The sequence below is a fragment of the Rattus norvegicus genome, chromosome 8 (assembly GCF_021556685.1).
Source record: "Rattus norvegicus strain SHRSP/BbbUtx chromosome 8, alternate assembly SHRSP_T2T, whole genome shotgun sequence".
NCBI classification, from domain to species: domain Eukaryota; kingdom Metazoa; phylum Chordata; class Mammalia; order Rodentia; family Muridae; genus Rattus; species Rattus norvegicus.
The window spans coordinates 73,621,440-73,644,252 of record NC_141541.1 but is presented as its reverse complement, the minus strand read 5'-3'; the positions used below and the strand labels follow the sequence as shown (position 1 = coordinate 73,644,252).

Genomic DNA, 22,813 nt, shown 5'->3' with positions numbered 1-22,813 from the left:
GAAATTTTGTTATTTAAAAAAAAAAACTTTTATTCAAACGCTTCTCCAGGTGGGCAGCTGGAACTGTATACTGGGTTCAAACGATGGTGGTCTACAAAGCACACACAAGGGGGCTTGCGTCAAAAGTACAAAGTTCAGCCATGTGAGGTGGAAGCCTTTAATTCCAGCACTCAGAAGGCTGAAGCAGGTGGATCTCTGTGAGTTCAACTCTAGCCTGGTTTACATAGTGAATTCCAGGACAGCCAGACCTACATAATAAAGAGACCCTATCTTAAAAAAAAAAGTATAAAATTCAGAGCTGGCCTTTGGTCAGGACAAAGGGCCAGGACTTGCAGCATGTGCGCATGAGTAGATCAGGGTCTCCCTCTGACCTCAGCTTCTCCAGCTATAGACTAGAGCTGAAGATAGGGTTAGAGACATTCTCCATTCAGCCCCTGGGCTACTGTCTGGGAGCCAAAGGAGATGGCTTCGTAGCGTGCCCAGCCTAGGCCTTCTCATGCCCCACTCCTGAGCCTGCTCTTCCAGAGTTTGTGGTAAACAGTAAGAGACACCTGGAGCCCCTGCCTGTGACAGACTTCTCACACCTGGGCCTTGGTGAAATACCAAGTAGTTTATGTAAAATTCCTCCATATTAATCCCAAATGCTTTGGGATCTACCTTACCAAAATAGGCTTTGAACAACCCTGTTGCTGAAGGTCCTAGGTCCAACCAAACCAGACTGCACCTACTTAACAGTGGGCAGGCCTATGGTTCCCACCAGAAGGTGTCTGATCCTGCCATCTGTGGACTCTCTGAGGACTGTCACTTGGTGGGATGACTTTCTGCAGCCTTGGTCATTAAGCTCAAGAGGGATGGTCCTGGGGGTCTACCAACAAAGCAGTCAAAATAGTCCCCAAATGCTGGTGAAGGAAATGTTGGAGGCTCTCTAGCCTGGACAACCCACAGTCCCTCTCTGTACCCTTCATTTAGAGGCAAGTGCTGAAGGGCTCCTGTCAAAATTTCTTTGCCCTATCCAAGCTTTCACATAGGATTATTTTAACTAGAATTTTCTTGGATAAACTTTGGGCCTCTGAACAGCTGGCCTACCTCTTTCTACCACCAGATAATGGTAGGACCTCTGGGCCAGCCATCCTGTAAATTGTTAGCAAGCCTTCCCATAGACAAAGCCTCTTTGAACAGGGGCTGCAGCTGGTCTGGCAGTGTTTGGAGCGGGAGAGTCATGACAAAGGATTTGTACTGCAGATCCTTTCTGCTTGCAGCTGACTCCAGGTCTCCTGTCTGTAACAGGGGTAGCTTCCCTCCAGGGTGACGGATGCAGAGGTTACCATGGAGCCCAGGCCCTTGCCTAGTGAGGAAGCAGGGTGAGGCAGTCAGGAGCAGCATCCCTGCCTGTCCCTCTGGCTCGCATAGTGAGCACGTAGGGACCCTGCTTGGTGCTGGAGGTGGAATCTGCTATCTACCAGAGGGTAAGGGCCATTGGTTCACCAGAGTGCAATCCAGCCCATTTCTTGCAGCCCCAAGCCTCAGCTGAGCCTAAGGTTCCTGCAGAAGAGTCCTCAGAAGATCTTGAAGCCCTTCAGCAGAGTCAAGGTGGGTGCCTTGCGCTTACTCTGGGCACGAGATGACTTCACAGTGACCAACTTGGCCTGGGCCACGGTGGGCATCTCCTTCAAGCTGGCAGTGGAGAGAGTGTTAAAAGTACAGCTGGCCAGTCCGTGCCGGGCTGTGAGTGGAGTCTGGTGGGACAGGGCTTTCTCCTCAGAGATGAAGAGGGGCCGGGCCAGGGGACTCTTCTCCAGCTCTCGTCGCACCTCGCGCACAGCCTCATGGAAGACGTGCTGCACATGCTCAAAGTCCAGGCAGGCAGAGACCTCAAAAAACAGGCACCCGAATCTGCCTGCCAAAGCCGCACCCTCGGCCTTGGTGACTTGCCTGGAGAGGAAGCAGGGTGAGGCAGTCAGGAGAGTGTCATTGCAAGTCAGGCAGAGAGGGCCCCACACCTATCTCCCCACCCAGTGGTCTGGACTCATCTTCAGCCTCTGAGTCTGTTTGCTCATCAATACAACAGGATCATGCCACCCACCTCTTCAGAGGCTGTTAGGGCTAAGACAACATGCGTGGAGTGCTTAGCGCAGTACCTGGTACAGACTCAGCCCTCGACTGCCAAAGCTGGGATTTAGGAATGAATATGAGGAAGAGAGAATGGCAGAGCCAAATCCTTTCATGCTAGACCCTGCCTGTGGCCAGACGAAGAAGGCACTGCCCATCTCCTCCTCAGGAAATGGCCACCCTCAGCTTGAGGGACTACTAGTAGTGAAGAGCAGTTGTTTGCAATGAAGTGGGTGGCACCCCTCCGATTATGCGGGAAGCCGTGACAGACAGACTCTCGAGGCTCATAGGATTTGTCTGCTTGTCCAGTCGAGGGCCAGCAGAGAACAGCAATGAGGATGCCATATCCCCGAGGGATGTCCTCGCTCCCATATGGCCCTCTCTGCCTCCCATGAAGACTGGATAAATGTTTGCAGGTGGAAGAGCTATAGGAGCTTCTGACTGGAACTCATGGACGTGGAGGTGGAGGGAAAAAAAAGATGACCGGCTCTTGTTCCGAAGAGGGGAGGGACGAGGACTCCTTGGGTCTTGAAGCCAAGGCTGCACCTCGGCTGAATCCTGCTTACCACCACCCGTCGATGAGCTGTCCCAGCCACCTTCCCTTAGGACCATGGCACAGCCCAAGATGGGAGGAGATGCCAGGGTAAGAAACAGTAGGGAGAAGCCTCTGGGCCAAGGCTGACTTGGCAGGAGCAAGGGGTTGGGAGACATACTGTGCCACGGAACCCTAACCTGTTAGTGCTGCACTCAACTGCAAAGACCATCTTCAGCGACTTACCCACTGTACAACTTCCCTAATTCCCCATGATGCAATTTTTCCTGGGCTGAAGGTTGGACCACCCATGCAGAAGGCCCCCATACCACCATGGTTACCTTTCAGGAATCCACAACTCTTTCCTCCCTCTGCCTGTGTGACCTATTCTAAAAAAAAACCCCCAACATCAGTCCCTGGGCCTCCGGGGCCTGGGAGAGCAAGAACAGGTTAAGATCAGGAGGGGACAAGTGGAAGGTGCCACACCCAGCAGGTGTGCTGGACACAAGGGGCAATGTCCACACTGGAGAGTTTCAGTGGGATTGCTCAAGCTTGGGCCTCCGTGTCAAGGACCTTAAGGCCAGGCTGGTGACTTGGATGTGTGGAGAGGGTGGAGGTAGAAGCCACAAGGAGTGGCAGGGCCTGCGGTCAGCTTAAAGGATCAGGCCCCACCTTAGAGCATTCCAAGTCTAAGTCATTTAAAACATAATGCCAGCCAAGCAAAATACGGCTGCAGCATTCTGTGGTGACCTGCCCTCTGGCCCAGTCTGTGACCTCTGGTTCAAATCCAACCCTTTCTAAGAGAGGCCTGCCTTTAACAGCCAACTGTGGTAACAAACCTGGAATCTATGCTTGAACAAGGCAAGGGATGCTGGGACCATAGCAGTCACCTGATCCCAGGAGCAAATTAGACCCTCTCCTTGGGACTAGAGTTAGTCACTAAATGACTAGTCCGCTGCTGGGAGGGCAACCAGAATGTCACACAGCCTCAGGGAAAGCTGATGCAAGAGACCACTGAGACGCCTGACAGGAAGAAGTGCTTGTTTTGCCTTTTGGGGGGTCCAGCCAATGTTCGAAGTAGTCCAGGTGTCTTTGCCTTCCTGTCATTGGCTGCCTAGAAGACAAACTCCCAGTCCCTTCTCCCAGGTCTCTTTTACCTGGAGTTAAGAGTATCGTTTTTCCTGGCAGCAGGATGCCACCCTGCATCCCTAGCTAGCTCTAGAGGAGAGGGCTAAGATGCCTGCACTCACCTGTACTGGGCCATGTCGAGCTTGTTGCCCAACAGCAGGGCAGGGTAGCCACGCTGTGTCTCCTTGGCATGCAAGGCCAGCAGCTCTAGGTAGCTGCTGCTGCCTTCGAAACTCTCACGACTATCCACACTATACACCACCAGGAAGGCATGGGCCCAGTTCAGGTAGCGCTCGCAGTTCCTGGGGGTGTCCTGGAGTAAGGGAGAGGACCCTAACTGAGAGGCAGAAGAACTTGGGGGGAAAGGCCTTCACCTGGGCTGCCCTTTCCACCTCGGGAGTCTTTGTATATTGTTCCCCAGCAGATCCCTTTTCAAAGGAGCACTTCAGTTCTGATTTGGCTTGGTGTGAAAAGAGACATTGTCTCACAAACCTCCCTCCCACCACCCAGCCAGAGACTTGGAGACCTTGGCCCCTTGGGCACCCAGTCAAAGATGCTGGCACAGCCCTCCAAGGACCTGCTGTCTCTGAGTATTGCTGGTTTAAGGTCAGGTCCACACTGCCCCTTTGGCCTCTGAGAAGTGACTCCAGCCGTGGGTATGAGGACATGGAGATATACGTCGGGGAGACGGGCTCACAGGCTCATTTCATTTGCCAAATGAAAGATTCAGGCCCAGAAAAGTCAGAGTCCCCTTCAGGGACACACAGAAAAAACTGCAGCCTAAAGGGGTCCAGATGGCCTCGTGAGGTCAGGTCCTGGAGGGGCTGCACTGATGGTCTGGTCTCTCTGGGGATGGGGGAGCGGGGGCAGGGCAGTAATGTTACCAGGTCTGCAGTGTCCATGACCCTCAGGTGCACAGGTTGGTGGTCCACAGTCTCCTCGGAGCTGTAGATGTCCTCTGCAACACAGATGGTCAGCCAGGTGAGCAGCATGGCAAGCCACACAATAAAGGACACGGCCAATGTCCCAGCTTCCTCCTGGGCTGGACTCCTGTGTAGCCTTGACTAGCCCTTAAGAGCCGTAACCAGGCTACTGTCCCTCTTCATTTGTCAGGTTAGAAGCATCAGAGGCAACTATACACCATGCCCTGGGGGATGGGCTAATCTGGATCCATGTACAAAGCCTGTGGTGCGGCGTGTGGCCCATAGACAGACTAAGCAGCTGAGGCTTGGAATTTCCTCCAAGAATTCTGATTTTCTCTTCCCAGCACAGTACCCAGCCCACAGGGAATTCCCAAAGACTTCTTCCCTCAGTAGGAGACAAGAGCAAAGCGAAGCTTCTGATATGATAGAGAGGGCAGCCAGACCTCACTCAGAAGCTCCAAGGCTCTGTAAGTCATCCTTATCACATGTAGAATCCAGACCAACTTCAGGGAAATGGGAGAAAGCTCAGTGGGGAGGGGTGATTGCCAAAGAAGTATGAGGGCTTGAGTTCAAGTCCCCAGTCCCCGGGTAAAAAGCCAATCATAGATGTGCACATGCCTGTAGCCCTAGAAAAACCCCAGGAGAATTACTGTGGATTGCTGGCTGTCAGCTTATGCCTGGGCTCATGAAGACCCTTTCTTCAAGGAATAAAGTAGAAAGTGGCAGAGCAAGGTGTTTGATGCCTTCTGGTCTCTGCGTGCATACAGATATGTAAACTTACACATAGCACACACATACAGCACACACAACACACAGTGCACACATATACTGCACACACACTACACACACATAGACTGTAAACACATAGCACCCACATACACAGCACACATATTTATAGCACACACACAGAATGTACATACACAGCACACACATACACAGCACGCACACACACAGCACACACATACACAGCACACACAGCACATAGTACACACATACACAAACACACAGCACACATGTACTTACACAGCACACACACAGTACACATATTCACAGCACACACATACACAGCATGTACACACACAGCACACACACACACAGCACACATAACACTCACAGCGCACATTCATAGCACACACACACAGCATGTACATACACAGTACACAGCATGGACATACACTGAACATCTCCCCAAAATCCAACCTCAGCTACATTTCAACTACCTGATCTAGTCACACCACTTCAGATCTCAGGGAGTGTGTCCTTTTTTTTTTTTTTTTTTTTTTCTTTTCTTTTTTTTGGAGCTGGAAGTGTGTCCTTTTAAAACAGAAACACTATGATGACTTGAACTATCATAACTTGAACTATCAGTTTTCCTTCCTTCCTTCCTTCCTTCCTTCCTTCCTTCCTTCCTTCCTCCCTCCCTCCCTCCCTCTCTCCCTCTCTCTCTCTCTCTCTCTCTCTCTCTCTCTCTCTCTCTTTCTTTCTTTCTTTCTTTCTTTCTGTCCTGGTTTTTGTTTTTGAGACAGGGTTTCTCTGTGTACCCCTGGCTGTCCTGGATCCAGGCTGGTCTCAAACTCAGAAACCTACTACCTCTGCCTCCCAAGTGCTGGGACTAAAGGCACACACATCTGCCGAGCCAGAGCTAACAATCTCCAGGCCTTGGCTTGCCCCTGAGCTAGCACATTTAACCTCCCTGTATCCCAGGACTGTGGGGAGACTGTTTAGGAATCCAGACTTGGGGCTCAGCTCATAATAAATCTCTAGAAACGGCGGTGAGGAACATGAAGGAGCCCCAAAGTTAACGGGACACATCCGCATTCCCAGGTAATTATTTTCTCCTTTTGTTTTTATTAATTTGGGTGAGGATGTGGTGTATCTAGGTGTGCATGTCCGCGTGTGCATGTCCCTGTGGAGGTCAGAGTTTGACATCGGTGTCTTCTTCACCCTCTTTCCACTTTATTATTTTTAAAAGAGGTTTTACGCTTATGTTTATGTGTGTGCCCGTCTGTGTGCTGGTGCCCAAAGAGACCAGAAGAGAGCACTCAGTTCCCTGGCACTAGAGTGTTAGGTAGCTGTGACCATCTACCATGGGCACTAGAAACAGGACCTTCGTCCTCTGGAAGGACGAGCTGCTCTTAACGCGTCATCCCTTCAGCCCCTCCACCTCTCTGTTTGAGCCATGATCGTTCACTGAGCCTGAAGCTCACCAATTTGTCGCCGGCTGGCTGGCCACAGAGTTCCAGGGGTTGAGCTGTCTCTGCTCCCCCAGATGCATGCCACCAGTCCTCGCTTTTGACATGGGTGCTGGGAGTCTGAATTCAGGCCCCTGTGCTTGCATGGCAAGCACTTTACTGACTGATATCCGCAGCCCTCGCAACCCATTTATTTTATAGAGAAGTCATTTTAAACTCAAACGGAAGTTACAAACTCACACGGATGCTCTTTGTCTGCTCCCCTCAACATGAACACCTTGGACAACCACAGCGCAATCGACAAACCAGGAAGTTGATGCGGGTCCTGCACTATGAGCTAATTTACCAACCTTATTTGGATTTCAGCAGTTTGCGTTTTTTTCTTTTTTTAGTTCTTATGACTTTAAACCCAAGAAATCAGAATGTGGTCAGCCATACAGAAACCATCACTGGCTCGCTGACAGTTGCTTCCCTCACCCCCACGGTCCCTGTGCTTCTGGCACATGTACGTGTGTACCCTAAGTCCCCACCTTTCCCTGGGTGACCCTCTGGGCAAATCTGAGGTGTTCTCTGCCTTCCTGGCAGTGGCCACTCCGAGAACAGCACCCTTACCCCGTGGGGAATGCAGTCACACACTTCTCTCTGATGGCCGCTGGCAGGCAAGCGGGCCTGGACACGTGCCAGGTCCACTAACATCCAACTTGAGTCACGGACAGCTTCTCATCCCCAGCCTGCTTTGGGGACTTGGATAAATAGCTGCTCTTATCCAAAGAAGAAGAAGGAAAAAAAATAGTGGAAAATATGCTCCAAATGTTTAACTATATTTGGCCCAAGAAGAACTGCTGCTGGATGCCTATCTTGTGTTCATACTTCTTATTTTCCTGCCAGACTTGCCTTTTAGGCACTGACCCCCAAACAGGTAAAGTCCTGCTCAGTCCAGTGACAAGTGTTACCCTGGCCTTAGTTGTCCCGGTTTTCCTGTTACCCAAGAGGCTAGCAGATCGATTGTCTGTTAGCTCCACTGTAGAAAGATGACCAGGTTGTTTTGGGAGGCTGAGGCAGGAGGATTGCAAGATCAATCCTTGCCTGGGCTACAGAGTGAGTTCAAGGTAAGTCTGAGCAATGTAGTGAGATGCTGTGGTAAGACTGGGGTTGGGGGGAGGGGATACAACTCAATGGTTAGAAGGCTTGCCTAGTATGCATGGCAGACACACTGGGGTCATTTAATTCCAGGAATGGGGGGACTTGAACTTGGGCCTTCTGGACTGCCTTCCCACTGGGACTCCCTTACTCCCTGACTAATGATGGATCTGCTAGTCCTCCATGAAGCATCCTATTTAGTAGGAATTCTAGTACAGATATGCAAGTTGGATAAAGCCTTGGGAGCTAGAATGGCAGCTTCTCACCCAGGCATAGTGGTATAGAGCCTATCTTGACTCTGGGCACTTCGACATCTTTAAAATAGTAATTTTACGAAAGGCACCAGAGAAGGTCTGTATGATTGTACATCAGGTGGCACCTCAGACGCGATGAGCATCCTTGTCTTTGCAGGAACGGGATGAAGGCAAATGAGGTAAGAAGTTGACATTGTCCCCTAGAGGAACCAGGAAAGAATATTCATTGGAGCCCTTGCCCACCAGGACAGAACTGCGGCAAATGACTTCCATCTGGCTCCTAGCAGCTCCAGTCACTGCCTACAAGACACAACTCCAACACAGACAATCCAGTCTCAGCCTCCATATGGGGAAAATGAAGCTCAGAGAGCCCAGTTAGGAGACTCACTGAGACCTCTCTGACTCAGTTTCTTTCTGAAAAAATGGAAGTGATAATAATTCTTGTTTGTTTGTGATTTGTTTGTTTGTTTGAGACAGGGTTTCTCTGTGTAGCCCTCGTTGTCCTGGAACTCATTCTGTAGACCAGGCTGGCTTTGAACTCACAGAGATCCACTTCCCTCTGCCTCCTGAATGCAGGAATTAAATGTGTGTACCTCTGCAGCTAAGCTGATAATAATTCTTGAAATGGAATTCAAAAACAATTCAATCCCACAGGACAGACAGTCAAAGCTACAACTAATACCACACATCAGGCCGAAGATGGGAATGGCTTTCCACCTCAAAGAGTCTCACATGTGCTCAGGCTCCTAGGAGACCCTGGAAAAGAGCTGTATTAGCCACCTGTGCCTGAGGCACGCCTTCCTCTTGGATGTTCAGACTTCTCTCCATGGGAGAGGCTTAGGTCTCCCAGTCTGGCCTACCAGGGTGTCTGAACTAAGAACAACTAGTTTCAATGTAACAGGCTCTCGGGAGAACAAGAGACCAAAGACTGAGGTGGTTAAACATTATAGGCTGCTGTCTGCACCCCCCCCCCCACCTCAGACAGTCTGACCACACGTTCCATTATCAACTCAGAATTCCAAAATTGCTCAACCAGGAAGCTCAAATCACCACTGTACTGGAATCATCTGGTGAGATCCCGGGGAAGGGGACGGATGGAGAGCAGGGAAGAGGAGGTGCTAGAAATGGATGATGAGAAAAAAAAGGTAAACACAGGGCCTGGTGGTGCAGCTCAGCTGCTGGAGCATTAGCTGAGCCTGCATGAAGCCCTGGGTTCAATCAGCAGCACAGAATAAACCAGGCACGGTGGCACACACCTATAATCCCAGCACTTAGGTGGATGAAGGAGGCTCAGAAGCTCAAGGTCATCCTTGGTCACACTGATGGTTTAAAGGCTTGAGCTACATGACAACCAATCTCAAAAGAAACATGGAAGCCGTATCTCCTGAGCACTCTCCTCCTCTGTATTCCAATCTAGCGTGAACTGTGAGCCTCTTGGGGGCAGTGCTGCAGAAGGGGGTCTTATCTTGTGACCCAGAGCCCTTGGGGCACCAACATTTTATTTGTTTGTGTGTGTGTGTGTGTGTGTGTGTGTGTGTGTGTGTGTGTGTGTTATTCTTTAAGATTGATTTCAGGGGGCTGGAGAGATGGCTCAGAGGTTAAGAGCACCCGACTGCTCTTCCAGAGGTCCTGAGTTCAATTCCCAGCAACCACATGGTGGCTCACAACCATCTGTAATGGGATCTGATGCCCTCTTCTGGTGTGTCTGAAGACAGCTACAGTGTACTTATATATAATAAATGAATAAATCTTTAAAAAAAAAAGATTGATTTCATATATATGAGTACACACCAGAAGAGGGCATCGGATTCCATTACAGATGGTTGTGAGCCACCATGTGGTTGCTGGGAATTAAACTCAGGACCTCTGGAAGTGCAGCCAGTGCTCTCAACCGCTGAGCCATCTCTCCAGCCCCACTTTATTTGATTTTAATGAACGGGAAAACAACTCAACATCGTTCTTGAAAAGCTAAACTCATTCAGACACCTCGTTGTTCTCAGTAGACAGTTTACAAATAGAAGTGTTATAAACACAAACTAGAAGTGACTTCTTCAGTGCTGATCAGATTCTAATTTTGATTGTCTTGGGTATTAGGGTCCTATGTAAGGGTTTATTTTGAGGGACGATCCTTCTGTTAAAAATAAGTTTCACAGGGTTAGGGATTTAGCTCAGTGGTATAGAGCGCTTGCCTAGAAAGTGCAAGACCCTGGGTTCACTCCTCAGCTCCAAAAAAAAAAAAAGAAAGAAAGAAAAAATAAGTTTCACAGCCCAGGTCTGATGAATGTGGGGGGCTCGGGGGAGTATGCATAGGAAGCCATTTGAGAAGAAGTAAACGTTCTCCAAGAGTCTACTGGGTCAAGCACTAGCCTACCATGCACCATTTCTTTAATCCTAGCAGCAATTCTCTGGTTTAGCTATGCTTAGACTCCTCTTGTGGAGGAGGAAATAGTAGCTCAGAGAGCTTAAGTGACTGTCTCAAAGTTACCCAGCCAATGAACGTCAGAGCCAGCATACAAGTTTAGCTTCGTATAAGGAAGCATGGGAAGGGATGGAGCAATGGTTCAGTGGTTGAGAGCATTTGTCTCTTGTCCAGTTCCAGAGAATCCAGCGCCCTCTTCGCAACTCCATTGGTATCAATCACACCCATGGTGCACAGATATTCATGCAGGCAAAAGACATATATCCATAAAGTACAATACATTTAAAAACCTAAAGCAAAACAAATGCTTCCTGGTTCAAAGAATGTCCACCACCAATAGAGAATCCCTTAAATAGCATGTCTGGCTGTCTCGGGGAGAACACTGAGTGAACACTTTGGGTAACTGTGCCTATTTGGATGTGGACATTCTGCTATTTAAGAAAAACATTCTTCTAAAGTCTCTTTGTACCACATATTTTAGGGCAGGCAGTCTCAGTTCCTTGAGTTGGACCAGCCCCCCCCCCCCAGTTGTCTTATATGCACCGATTCATCCCAGGGATCTTCCTCTTCTACTCTAAGATCCACAGTGCTGCTCAGGGCCCACCCATGGGGAGCTCTCAGGGGACCATCCAGGTGGGGCCCAGGCAGCAGGAAGCCAAGAGAGGAGTTGCTTCTTACCCAAATTGGGATCATATTCGCTGATAAACCTCTTGGTGAGAAACTTCACAGTCAGGGCTGCAAGAAGAAAGAGGGAGGCTCAGGCCACTGCTGCATCTATAGCCAGCTCCGAGGTCACTGTCACTCTCACTTTATGGAGGCATAACTGACCCCTGTGGTCTCTGCTGACACCAAGCTTGGCTCTCCAAAGGCCCTGGGCTACAGAGCAGAGGAATTGGCTCAGAAGGCATAGGGATAGGGTGCCAAGCCCCACTAACTGCATGCACCCCTGGGATTAGTTTCTAAAAACTTCTATGAGCATGAAAGTTAGCAAAAGGCATGTCTAAGAGTATCTGTGAAAAACCAACCCCAGGGTCAAGACCCTACATCTAGTGATCCGGAGGTCTGGTGAGTTCCCCCAACTCAAGGGACACATCTCCCACCCCTGGACGGGTCACACTGACTTTTTAGTATGGAGACATTTATTCTAGCTTTGCCTACAGGCCAGAGACAGTAAAGCCAGCGGTTCTCAACCTGTGGGTCACAAACCCGTTTGGAAGTGAAGCAACCCTTTCACAGAAAACACACATAATCTACATTATGATCCATAGCAACAGCAACATTACAGTTATGAAGTAGTAACAAAAGTAATTGGGGTTGGGGATTTAGCTCAGTAGAGAGCGCTTGCCTAGCAAGCGCAAGGCCCTGGGTTTGGTCCCCAGCTCCGAAAAAAAGAAAAGAAAAAAAAAGAAAAAGAAAGTAATTTTATGGTTGGGAGTCATATTAAAGGGCTGCAGCATTGGGGAGGTTGAGGACCACTACAGTAAGTGAAGAATGGACCGGCTATGGCTGGGAAGAGTCTGACGTACCCCCCCACACACACACACACAACAACCCCCACCTCCACCCCAGAACATGAGTTTCCAAGCAAGGTCCAGGACAGAGTGTGTCCCAAGTAAACACCCTCCAGTCTACGTCCTCTACACCTTGGGCTTTGGCTCTCAGTGAGACTTCCATGCCCCTCTTGAAAATGTAAGACTGGAAAAGTGGTTCTTTTTCCCTTGTAGGGTGCAGGATTGCTTCTGCTCAGAGCTCAGCACATAAAGGCAAGGGTCACCCAACTATATTATGCCGGACTCTTGCTAGGCTCAAAAATAAACGTAAGATTCTTTTGAAGGATTCCTAACAGTGCCAGTTGGCAAACTGCTAGCCAAAGAATACGTATTTTTAAACTTTCTGGTGCTGAAGATGTTACCTAGCTGCCTACCATGCACGAAGCCCTGGGTTCCATCCCCAGTTTTGCCAGTGCCAGGAATGGTGGTGCACATTTACAAACCCAGCACTTGGAAGGAGAAGGCAGAAGACTCAGGAATACAGGGCCATCTTTGGCTTCATAAAAAGTTCTAGGACAGCCTGGCATCAAAAAAAAAAAAAAAAAAAAAAAAAAAGGAATCCTTTAACCATGTAAGTCACTAGCTGACTGACCATTGGCAGAGTCACTGGGAACAGGCTGGTTTTTAAAGGAAAACCATGTTCTGGGTCCTCCTTCTAAGTCAGGAGTGCTGGCTTCAAACTTCCCCAGGGAGTCTCAGAGAAAGGAGGAGAAGGAAAACTCTAGTTCACAGGCCTGGTGGCTATTCACTGTGGGCTGGAACAGGGCAGCTAGGAGAGTCCCTTCTGGCTACCCATCTTCAGCTGACAGGGTCTTAAAGTGTCAGAGAGCAGGGCAAACACTCCCTTTGGGGTCTCTGTGATGGCTTTTAGAAGTGATGAAGGTGATGACAGAAACTATCTCAGTAGTAGCCCAAGATTCAGATTTCCCAAGGACAAGTCCCTGGCACCTGGGACTATAGTCTTTTTCCAGAAAGTCAAGAGGGGTCTGACTTGAAATAAACACATTTGATAAGAATAGTCTGTTTCAGAGTTCCAAGGGTTGGCAGTGTAGGAGTGGCCTGAGCCTGAGAAGTTCTAATCTCTACTGACTTCTACTAAGTTCCTTGGAGGGGGTGTTGAGGGGGTGGACAGCACAGATCAAGGAATAGCAAGGATGCCACTAAATTCAAAGGGACCCAGGGCTGGAGACCAGCGCCAACAGGTCTCCTTAGTGTCAGCTGACGAGATTTTGTTGCTGGTCCCAGGGATGGAGATGAGTGGAAGACCTAAGAGAAACACAAAGAGAGAGTTTTGTGGGGGGACAGGAGTCACAGGCACTGAGAACAGAGACAGAGGAAGAGCCAGGCAAGCAGCTAAAGATAAACAAAAGGCGGGAGTGAGAGCCCACAACAGAGAAACTGAGGCAAAAAGCAAAGTCACGGGGACTCACCCAACCACCGAGGGATTAGGGGAGAGTGTGGGGGAGCAACTCCCTGGGAGCTGGGGGATGAAGCTGCCCTCATCCTCCACGCTCCACACCACTCACCAGACTTGCCCGCTCCGCGGCGCCCAAGGATAGCCAGGTTAACCTCCAGAGGCACGCTGTGGGGCCCGCTGCCAGCTCGGGGCTTGCCGAACACTGAGGACATGGCGAAACTGCAGATGGCCACCCCGGTCTTCAGCCCGAAGGTCTGCTAGTTGCACGCCCCTAGTCACCCTCCAGGCCGACCCATCAGTGCCCGCCCGCTGGAGGAGGGGCGTGGACGGGGCGTGGCCTCCGCGCTCCAAACACCTTTTAAAAGCCGCTGAGCCCTCCCTGCCTGGCCAGAACACCCAGGATTGTGCTCCCTGGCTCCTGGTTGGTCTCTGTCACTTTTGCTTTAGACCACAACCAGCTCAACCTCAGAGCTCCACTTCTGTGTTTTGCATGGGCGACTCCAAATACCATCACAGCAGAACTCAGGCTCTTGGGACAAAGGAGTTGTGGCCCTTGCTAAGACTTCATGACCCAGCCAAGATTTGGGAAGCTGAGGGAGGGTTGCGGCAGTGGCACACTGGAGGCCAGCCTGGGCTACCTAGTGAATTCCAGGATAGCTTGAGTTACATGAAAAGGTCTCAAACCAGACATAAGACACCTCACCCACGCTCTGTAAGTAATCCTAACTGAACTCATTGATTGGGGCGCCAAAAGTCCATCAAAAGACATGACAATTGAAAGGAAAGTAATTGGGAAGAAGAAGGGGATAAGTGAGTGGTAGGACATGAGAGGGAGTATGGAGCAGTGAATATAATCAAAACACATTAGATGCATGTGTGAAAAATGTCACATAAAAACCCATTATTATGTATAATTGATAACTGCCACTAGAATGTAAAACAATTACTTTATACAGGTTTGGCTTCCAGAATCTAATCCATCCTGGATTACTTTTTCTCCCTGGCAGAAGTAAAAAGTTGAATATGTCTTCTGTGTTCTGGAGTGGACAGTCGTTCTGAGCTTGGTGGGAGGGCGATGGAGAAGCTCATTTCCCAGGGTCTCAGGGAGATCTGGTTATGCTGGAGATAGGGCACAAGAACTTAGTTGTTGAGATAACTTTAGGTAAATCACCCACTTCTTTGGGGTTTGGTGTCCCTATCTATAAATACTGATGGGTAAGTAAATACAAAATTTTGGGATGAGATTTTGGCAGGCCTGAGTAAATTCTAGCACCCTGAAGGCCTGTATTCTAGAAAACACTCGTTCTGGGGTGGGGAAGGGCGTACTAGCTCCAGCCCATTCCTGTCCCACAATGGTAAGCTGACTGCCCGCTCACCCGCTTTATGCTAGGTCAGTATAAAGTCTTCATTAGTTAGCCGGCAATTACACCAGGTGTTTGGGATCCCAGGGTAGCCTTGGGCCCTTCTCGGGGTGAGCTTTGAAGCACAAAATCCTTTCTTAGGTTGACACATCTTCGGTAACAAGAACGGTTATGTTAGCCAGAGTCAGAGCTACAGAAGCCGGAAAAGCCGTTAGAGGCTTTCCCAGAGCGATGGCCTTTGATGGATCAGGGCTTCGTTTTTGTTTTTGGCAGATGGTGCTGTGTGTGCTGCATGTTGTGGCCCGAATGGTTCTTCCATTGTGGAGTCAGTCCTGTTAAGGTCTGAGGGCCTACTAAGTTCTGGGGGGCCCTGTTACACTAACCAGAAAAAACAAACAAACAAACCAAGAAACCATGGAAACCTGGCCAGCAGGCAGAGGGTCCAGTGTACCAGCAGGACTGCAGTGTCCCTCCTAAGCAACAACAACAACAACAACAACAACAACAACAAAAACAACAAAAACAACAAAAACCCTTTTTCTGGACAGGATGTGAATTCTGACTTGGTCTAGCTGTTGAGGGATTCACAGTAAACCAGCTGTTATAAAGCTTTCCAGGTACCAGAGGGATTTGTTTACATTATACCTCAGGCCAGACTTGCTTGAACAGAGGAACACAAGGGGTTTCCTCTGAATTGTAGGAGTTGAAAAGTTAGAAGCCAAGTTGTAGCCACATTCCCCGGGCTGGCTACAACCTTGTGCAGACATTCCAGACGGGGTCCCTGGAGAAAAAACTTGTCTCATTGCAGGAGTGCTGGAGAGAGCAAGGTGGAGCCAGCACCGTTCCCCAGAGGAGAGTTTTGCCACTTCTGAGTTTGTGTGAGGTGGGGGGAGTTGCTTAGTCATTCTTGGGCTGGGGCTCAGTTCACACAAAGCACTGGAACCGATCCCCACCCAACACCAAATAAACTCTAGTGACTGATGGTACAGGCCTCTCTAATTCCAGCTGATCTGAGTTGGAGGCAAGAGGATCAGAAGTTCAAGTTCGCTCTCTCTCCTTCAAGATCAGGGGAGCAGGAGGAGCCTACACTATGTCAGAGCCTGTCTCAAAAAGAAAGGAGGCAGTTCGCTCGAGAGAGAGGTAATTCCGTTTGGGTAATAGCTCAACTCTTCTTGTCTAGCCCCTCAATCGAAGCTCTTATAGAGGACTTCAGACACCCCAGATGTGGAGGCTGTGTTGCTGGGCCCAGTCACAACTGCTGAGCTTGCAGTCAGTGTTCAATAGATGTACAGAGCGGGTAGGGAATGAACAGAGAAGGAATGTAGGGCTTGTCTTTCCTGACGCCAGGACACCCACAAGCAATTGCACATAAAGCTAAGATTTGGAAACTCTATTACATCTTCTCCTGGGTCACAGCACAACGTGCCTTCAATTGCTGCTCCATGACCTATCACAATATCTAAACCAAGTAGAACCTTAGAAATCATTTGCAAATCCCACCTCACGGGTGTGAAATCGAGGCCTGGAGAGGCTGCATAGCTTTAGCAAAGTGGTGGTCGCGTCGCATCAAAGCCCAGGCAAGCATCCCTTTCCCAACTTCGGGAGCTGCGAGGTATTCCCTGTGGTGTGTACTGTCTTCGCTGTGACTGGAAAGAGGCTCCACCATCAGACTGGAGGCTCGTTTCTCCAAAGACAAGAGTTATGTCTCCTCCATCAGGCAGTGTTCTTCTGGGACAGAAGCTGAATTTCCCTCCGCTCACTAGGGGTTCCAACAGGTTGGGGATCGGGTCCACTGAGTAGACCCTGCTGGAGAGATGACCCAGCAGTTGAGCACACGTATTGCTCTTGGAGAAGATCCAGTTTTAGTTCCCATCACCTACCTGGTGGCTCACAACCATTGATGACACCTGGCCTCTGCAGGCACCAGGCATTCACGTGGCACACATACATACATCCAGGCAAAACGCTCATACACATAAAAATTGAATAAAAACATCGTTTAAAAGTTTTTTTTAATTAAAAACACAGAGAGAAAGCCCCTACTGGGTGCTGACCATGTAGCTGCAGATATGAATAAGGCTTGGGTCTGTGCTCCCTCCAAGGCTCAGAGCCCAGTGCCTGCCTGCCTTTTGTCCCCACCCCCATCTCTCTCAGTGTGGGGAGTGCAAAGTGGAGAGGGGGGTTTGTTAGAGGTCAGACAGGGGTCAGGCAGGGCCTGGGAACTCTGTGGGCTGCCCACAGCCAAGACGGTTCCTTGTCCTCTCCATCTCCCAGAGGGCCACTCAGGATCTGGGAGGAGGAAACCCACAGCTGCACACACCACCGGCTGGGGCCCTGAGGGTGGGACCAAAGGGCAAAGCCTGGGCTCAGAGGCAGAGCCATGATCACTACCCTATGTGGACCCCTCATCATCATCAGGCCATGGAAGGTAGAAACAGGGTGCGTGCGTGAGCCCCTACTCACTCAAGAGGCCTTGACTTGGGGGTGGGGTATGGATTGGAAGATAAACTTCAGTCTAGAAGAGTCTTGTGATTTTTGCCTCCTGCTCTTAGGTGGTTCCATTTGGCTCTGTCTGGCTTCTGTTAGGTGTCAGGAACAGGCTAACAGATGACAACTGTGTAGCAGCCCTGTCCTGACAATCTGCCTTCTGAGGCAAGCAAGGTTAGGCAGGTAGAGAGATGATGCCTGTCTAGGGAGGGAGTAGCCTATGGGCCGGTAGACAGTTCTGTCAAGTCCACACTGAGGAAAAGCCCCCTTCATCTGGAAGCCTCCCAGACACTCTCCCTGTCACTAAGGCCTAACAAGGATACAGGTAAAGATCTGACACTACAGCATCCACTTGCCCCCAAGAAAGGATTGCCATACCTAATGCCTGGAACATTCTGGGTCCTTTCAGCCAATGTCTGGGCTCAAGGAAGGAGAGAAACTGGCAGAGGGCCTGGGATAGTACTCGTGGGATTTCTGCCCACCCCACCCCCATCTCCTTCCCCTCTTCCTGCCTGGTCCCTGGGGCAGAGCATCTGAGATATTTCTGGCAGTGTCTTCCAGGCCTCTGGCCTCCCAGGCTCACACTAGTGGTCCCCACATCCCAGGCCTGTTTTGATGGGGTGAACTAGGGAGTGCCTTAAGGGAGGCACATTTGCTGTGGGTTAACACATACATCTGTAGGGTCTATGTCTGTGTCCTAAAGGGGAGCAGGGTTCTCCTATCCCCCTCCTACTGCCTCTCTGGCAATGGATACCTGCTCCACCCTCCCAAATGAAGACCCAGGAGAACATCTCCCAGATACACCACCTGGTCCTGGTCCTCATTTTCCTCCCCTTCAGAGTGAAGTAGAAGGACAAGGCAATCATCGAACTCCTTTCCTTCTCACATCTTGGGACTGAGTATTAGATGGCCAACCAGGAAAGCCGTGCACAGTTGGAAAAGTGCCTTGGACGGGACTGCAGGACAGCCTGGGGCTGTCTGTCCCAAACTGCAAGATCCTGGGCAAGGCTCTTTCCCACACTTCAGCCAGGTCTTCTTAGGAATTCATAAACCCAAGGTGCCTTCCGCTGCCCTAAACTCTGCACAGAAGAGAATTTGGCAGCATGTTTAAGGGCACATATACAAACTGGCTGCATTCTGGTCCTAAATCTGCCACCTGCTGGTCATGAGCTAAACCCTCCCTTAGGTTAGTCTCTGTACCTATCAAATGGAGGTGTTAGCAGCATGTAGTTCAGGGCTTCAGTGGGTTCCGTAAGCAGAGCCCTTGTTTAGCATGCACAGAGCTCCGGGTTCAACCCTAGCACCGCATAAATGGGACATAGTGGCACATGAACTTGGGAGACAGAACCCTTCCTGCACGGCAAATTTGAAGCCAGACTAGGATATGTCAGACCCTGTCTAGCGGAGAAATCCAGCTCATAGTGTTGCTGTGAAACGTACGTGGAGATTGTCTATTCCCCAAGGATACTGGGGAGGGCCGTAGTAACTACTCATGAATGCCGAGAGGACTGGGAGGCAAAGCACTTTTCACGGTGCAATTGAAGCAGAGCTGTTACTGCATGCAGGAGGCTTTCCCACCCACAGGTGGACTATCCTCCTGCACCTGCGCTTTTCTTCACCCACAGTGACAGCCACGGAGGGGTCAGGCAAGTGAAAACCGGACACCAGCTTTCCACTCCAAGAGAAGGGCAGCTTCCTCCCAAAGGGGCTTGCTTACTGGATGCTCTGTTACCTGGAAGGAAAGAGCCCCAAAAGAGGTTGAGATGGCGCTCCAGAGACCACTCAACATTGAGAGCAAACCCTGGCTCCTCCTCAGAGGGCAGGGCTTCATTCCCATCATCCACACCCACATGGTGACTCTCAACTGTAATTCCATTTCCAAGGGATCTGAGATCGTCTTCCAGCACCCAAGAGCATGGCATGCCTGTGCGCTTATGTACATGCAGGCTAAACGTGAGTGGGTTATTGGTTGGGCTCACCGGCAAGCATGAGCAGAGACATATCATAGAGCCCTGGCCTGACCATTCAATCTGTTCCGATTTGGTCTCTCCCTTCAACCTGCTTTCCCTACTCCTCTGAATGCTTGTCTCATCTGAGAGACCTTAGACTACTTGTATAAACTCTCCAGGCCTCATTCAGAACACCTTATAGAATTTGTCCTAATACTGTATATAGATGTTTCTATTTACCCTATTTTAAGATGAGGAGCAGCCGAGGTACATATATTGTATAAGGGCTGTGCAGCTTGGTATGGTGCAGGCCTGGCAGAGCCCAGAATGCAGTGGGTATTCAGCATATAGTTAGTGTTGTCACTATTTATTTCTTTTTTAAAAAAAAGTTATCTGAGTCTCTGGGGAGGTGGGATGAATGCCACATGGTGAACACAGAGGTCAGAGGACAACTCCGTGGAGTGGGTTTTCTCCTTCTACTTTTATGTAGGTTCCAGGTTGAACCCAGGCCAACCAGGCTTCTAGGCAAGAACCTGTTGAACCATCTCTTCGGCCCAACTAGTCTCTTCACAGAACTGAATGACCACACAGGTGTCCAGATGCCCTCTGGGCTCAGAGGCTATCCAAGCTTGCCGGCCACATCACATGAGTAGGTCCTATCTTTAGCCAGGAAGGTATTTATAACCCCCAGGGAAGTTTTTTTTCCCTCCCCGCCCCGGGGTAGCCCCGAGTCAGTGGCCCCAGGCAAATCTAGACCCCCCAGCGACAGCAGCCTCCGCCCCTCTGGCTCATCATGCCTCCAGGCCCCGAGGTCCCGGTGCAGGTGTGGGTGGACGGCCAACTCTTCCAGGCCGAGCAGTCGCTGCTGGTGGAGCACTGCGGCTTCTTCCGCGGGCTTTTCCGCTCTGGCATGCGGGAGGCGCGCGCGGCCGAGGTGCGTTTGGGCGCACTGAGCGCCGCGGGCTTCGGCACGGCGCTGCGGGTGCTGCGCGGAGAGCGGCCGGCACTGGTGGCCGACGATGAGCTGCTGCAGGCGGTGGAGTGCGCCGCGTTCCTGCAGGCGCCGGCTCTCGCGCGCTTCCTGGAGCACAGCGTCACGTCGGACAACTGCTCGCTGCTGTGCGATGCGGCCGCCGCCTTCGGCCTGCGCGACGTGCTCCACAGTGCTGCGCTTTTCATCCGCGACGGATCACACGAGCTGGTGGCAGAGCTGGAGCTGCCCGAGGCCCGAGCCTACGTGGCGGCTCTGCGACCCAGCACATATGTGGCGGTGAGCACGCACACACCCACACCCGGCTTCCTAGAGGACGCGTCGCGCACCATGTGCTTCCTGGACGAGGAGGAGGACGCGTGGCGCACGCTGGCCGCGCTGCCTCTGGAGGCCAGCACGCTGCTGGCGGGCGTGGCCACCCTGGGCAACAAGCTCTACATAGTGGGGGGCGTGTGTGGCGCCAGCAAGGAAGTAGTGGAGCTGAGCTTCTGCTATGACCCGGAAGGTGGCACTTGGTGCGAATTCCCCAGCCCGCACCAACCGCGCTATGACTTGGCGCTGGCTGGCTTCGAAGGCCGCCTCTATGCCATTGGTGGCGAATTCCAGAAGACACCCATGAGCTCCGTGGAGTGTTATGATCCGGCTACAGGTTGCTGGAGCTTCGTGGCAGACTTGCCACAGCCAGCTACAGGGGTTCCCTGCGCCCAGGCGCGTGGCCGCCTCTTCGTGTGCCTGTGGAGGCCGGCAGATGTCACTGCCGTGGTGGAGTACATGGTGCAGATGGACAAGTGGTTGCCGGTGGCTGAACTGTGTCGTTCGCAGAGCTACGGTCACTTTATGGTGGCCCATCGCGACAGTCTCTATGTAGTACGAAACGGACCTTCCGATGATTTCCTGCACTGTGCCATCGACTGCCTCAACCTGGTCACCGGCCAGTGGACATCGCTACCTGGCCAATTTGTCAACAGCAAAGGAGCGCTCTTCACGTCTGTAGTGCGTGGGGACACCGTTTATACTGTCAACCGTGTATCCACGTTGGTCTATGCCATTGAAGATGGCACCTGGAGGCTGCTCAGGGAAAAGGCTGGGTTTCCTCGGCCTGGTTCTTTACAGACCTTTCTTCTTCGGCTGCCTCCTGGCACTACTGGGCCTGTGGCCACCGCGCTGCCAGAGTTGTGAGCTTGGAGTGACTTCAGAAGCACACGAGTCTCCATGAGCCTTGGCTATGTGAACCTGGACTGGGGAGTTCTTGGGAACTCCTTTTTCTCTATTAAGACACTCAGGTTTGCTTTCTGGTAGTGTGGATGTCCCCGAAGCCCTGAGCAACGCAGGTGCCTGGGTCCTCAAAACACTTGAGCTGGTGCGTCACAATCTCAAGGAAAAGGGTGGGGTTATGATTTGGACAATCCAGACTTGTAGGCGAATCCAAGCTATAGCTAGAAGTGGGTTAAGTGATGTTAAACCAAACTGCTAATTAGCAGGCACAGAGTGTCAATACAGTGTTCTGCTGTAGTTGTCAGCTGGGACACAGAAAGCTTGGAGACAATATCAACTTTCTAATACAATGGCCAGAATGATAAAACAGGTCTACACATAATTTGCCTCCACCCACAAACTGACAGCAACATGCTGATTTTAGAAAGCAAGCAACACACCGTGCAATAAGAACACAGAAGCGGGGGAGAGATGGCCCTGACTGCCCTTCCAGAGGCCCTGAGTTCAAATCCCAGCAACCACATGGTGGCTCACAACCATCTGTAATGGGATCTGATGTGCTCTTCTGGTGTGTCTGAAGACAGCTACAGTATACATATATATAATAAATAAATCTTTAAAAAACGAGAAAAAAAAAAAACCCACACTGAAGCAGTCAGCCTGGAAGAGCAGCTTCAGATCACAAAGTCTGAACGTTCCAAGAGGAACGAGGAGAAGACCGAACCAGACAGGGTGTCAGTAAGCTCCAGCCTTTAGTGGAAGACGAAGGCATTTTGGCAGTGAGTTGGACTGAATTGTAGCAAATGAAACTCAGCTGAGGCTGCAAGGGTTCCCTACAGTAGTTTCAGGACTGGAGTGGAAAGGGAGTACTCAGGGGTAAATCCTTGACCTATCTTTTTTGTTGTCGCTATAACAGTAGACTGTTAATCTCCTGACTTCAGGTTACTTAAGGTGAATGAGGTCTGGCCCTGCTGATCTCTCAGGGCCTTCCTTCTTAGGCGTGTCACAAGCTCCGTCTCTCTTGTAACCTTTGCTGTGGCCATTCCCTGAGCCTATCGTGCTTTCCCGCTTCCTGTTTGTCAGTTGCATACCCACCTCCTCTCTGCAGGATTGGCTGAGCCAGCTCTTGTTTTCCTGGCCTGGCTG

The 22,813-nt window shown here is 50.7% G+C and overlaps 1 protein-coding gene and 1 pseudogene across 4 annotated transcripts; one reads left to right on the top strand and one right to left on the bottom strand.

The window, feature by feature from the left end:
* Nucleotides 1-4: 4 nt before the first annotated feature.
* Nucleotides 5-13,973, bottom strand: Rasl12 (RAS-like, family 12). Of its 4 annotated transcripts, none has more exons than XR_015626634.1 (5): nt 13,774-13,920; nt 11,376-11,432; nt 4,467-4,727; nt 3,892-4,102; nt 5-1,932 (listed from the first exon to the last, which is right to left on the bottom strand). XR_015626634.1 is itself a non-coding variant. In XM_087562101.1 (5 exons), the coding sequence occupies exons 3-5, from the start codon at nt 4,669-4,671 to the stop codon at nt 1,557-1,559; spliced, it is 585 nt and encodes a 194-aa protein (XP_087418227.1). In that variant the 5' UTR covers nt 4,672-4,727; nt 11,376-11,432; nt 13,338-13,513; the 3' UTR covers nt 5-1,556.
* Nucleotides 20,255-21,994, top strand: Kbtbd13 (kelch repeat and BTB domain containing 13; annotated as a pseudogene).

Excerpts from the sequence above, each read along its gene's own strand:
- Rasl12 (XM_087562101.1), bottom strand. Across the intron at positions 1,933-3,891 it reads CTCGACATGGCCCAGTACAG|GCAAGTCACCAAGGCCGAGG; the intron begins GTGAGTGCAGGC and ends CTTCCTCTCCAG.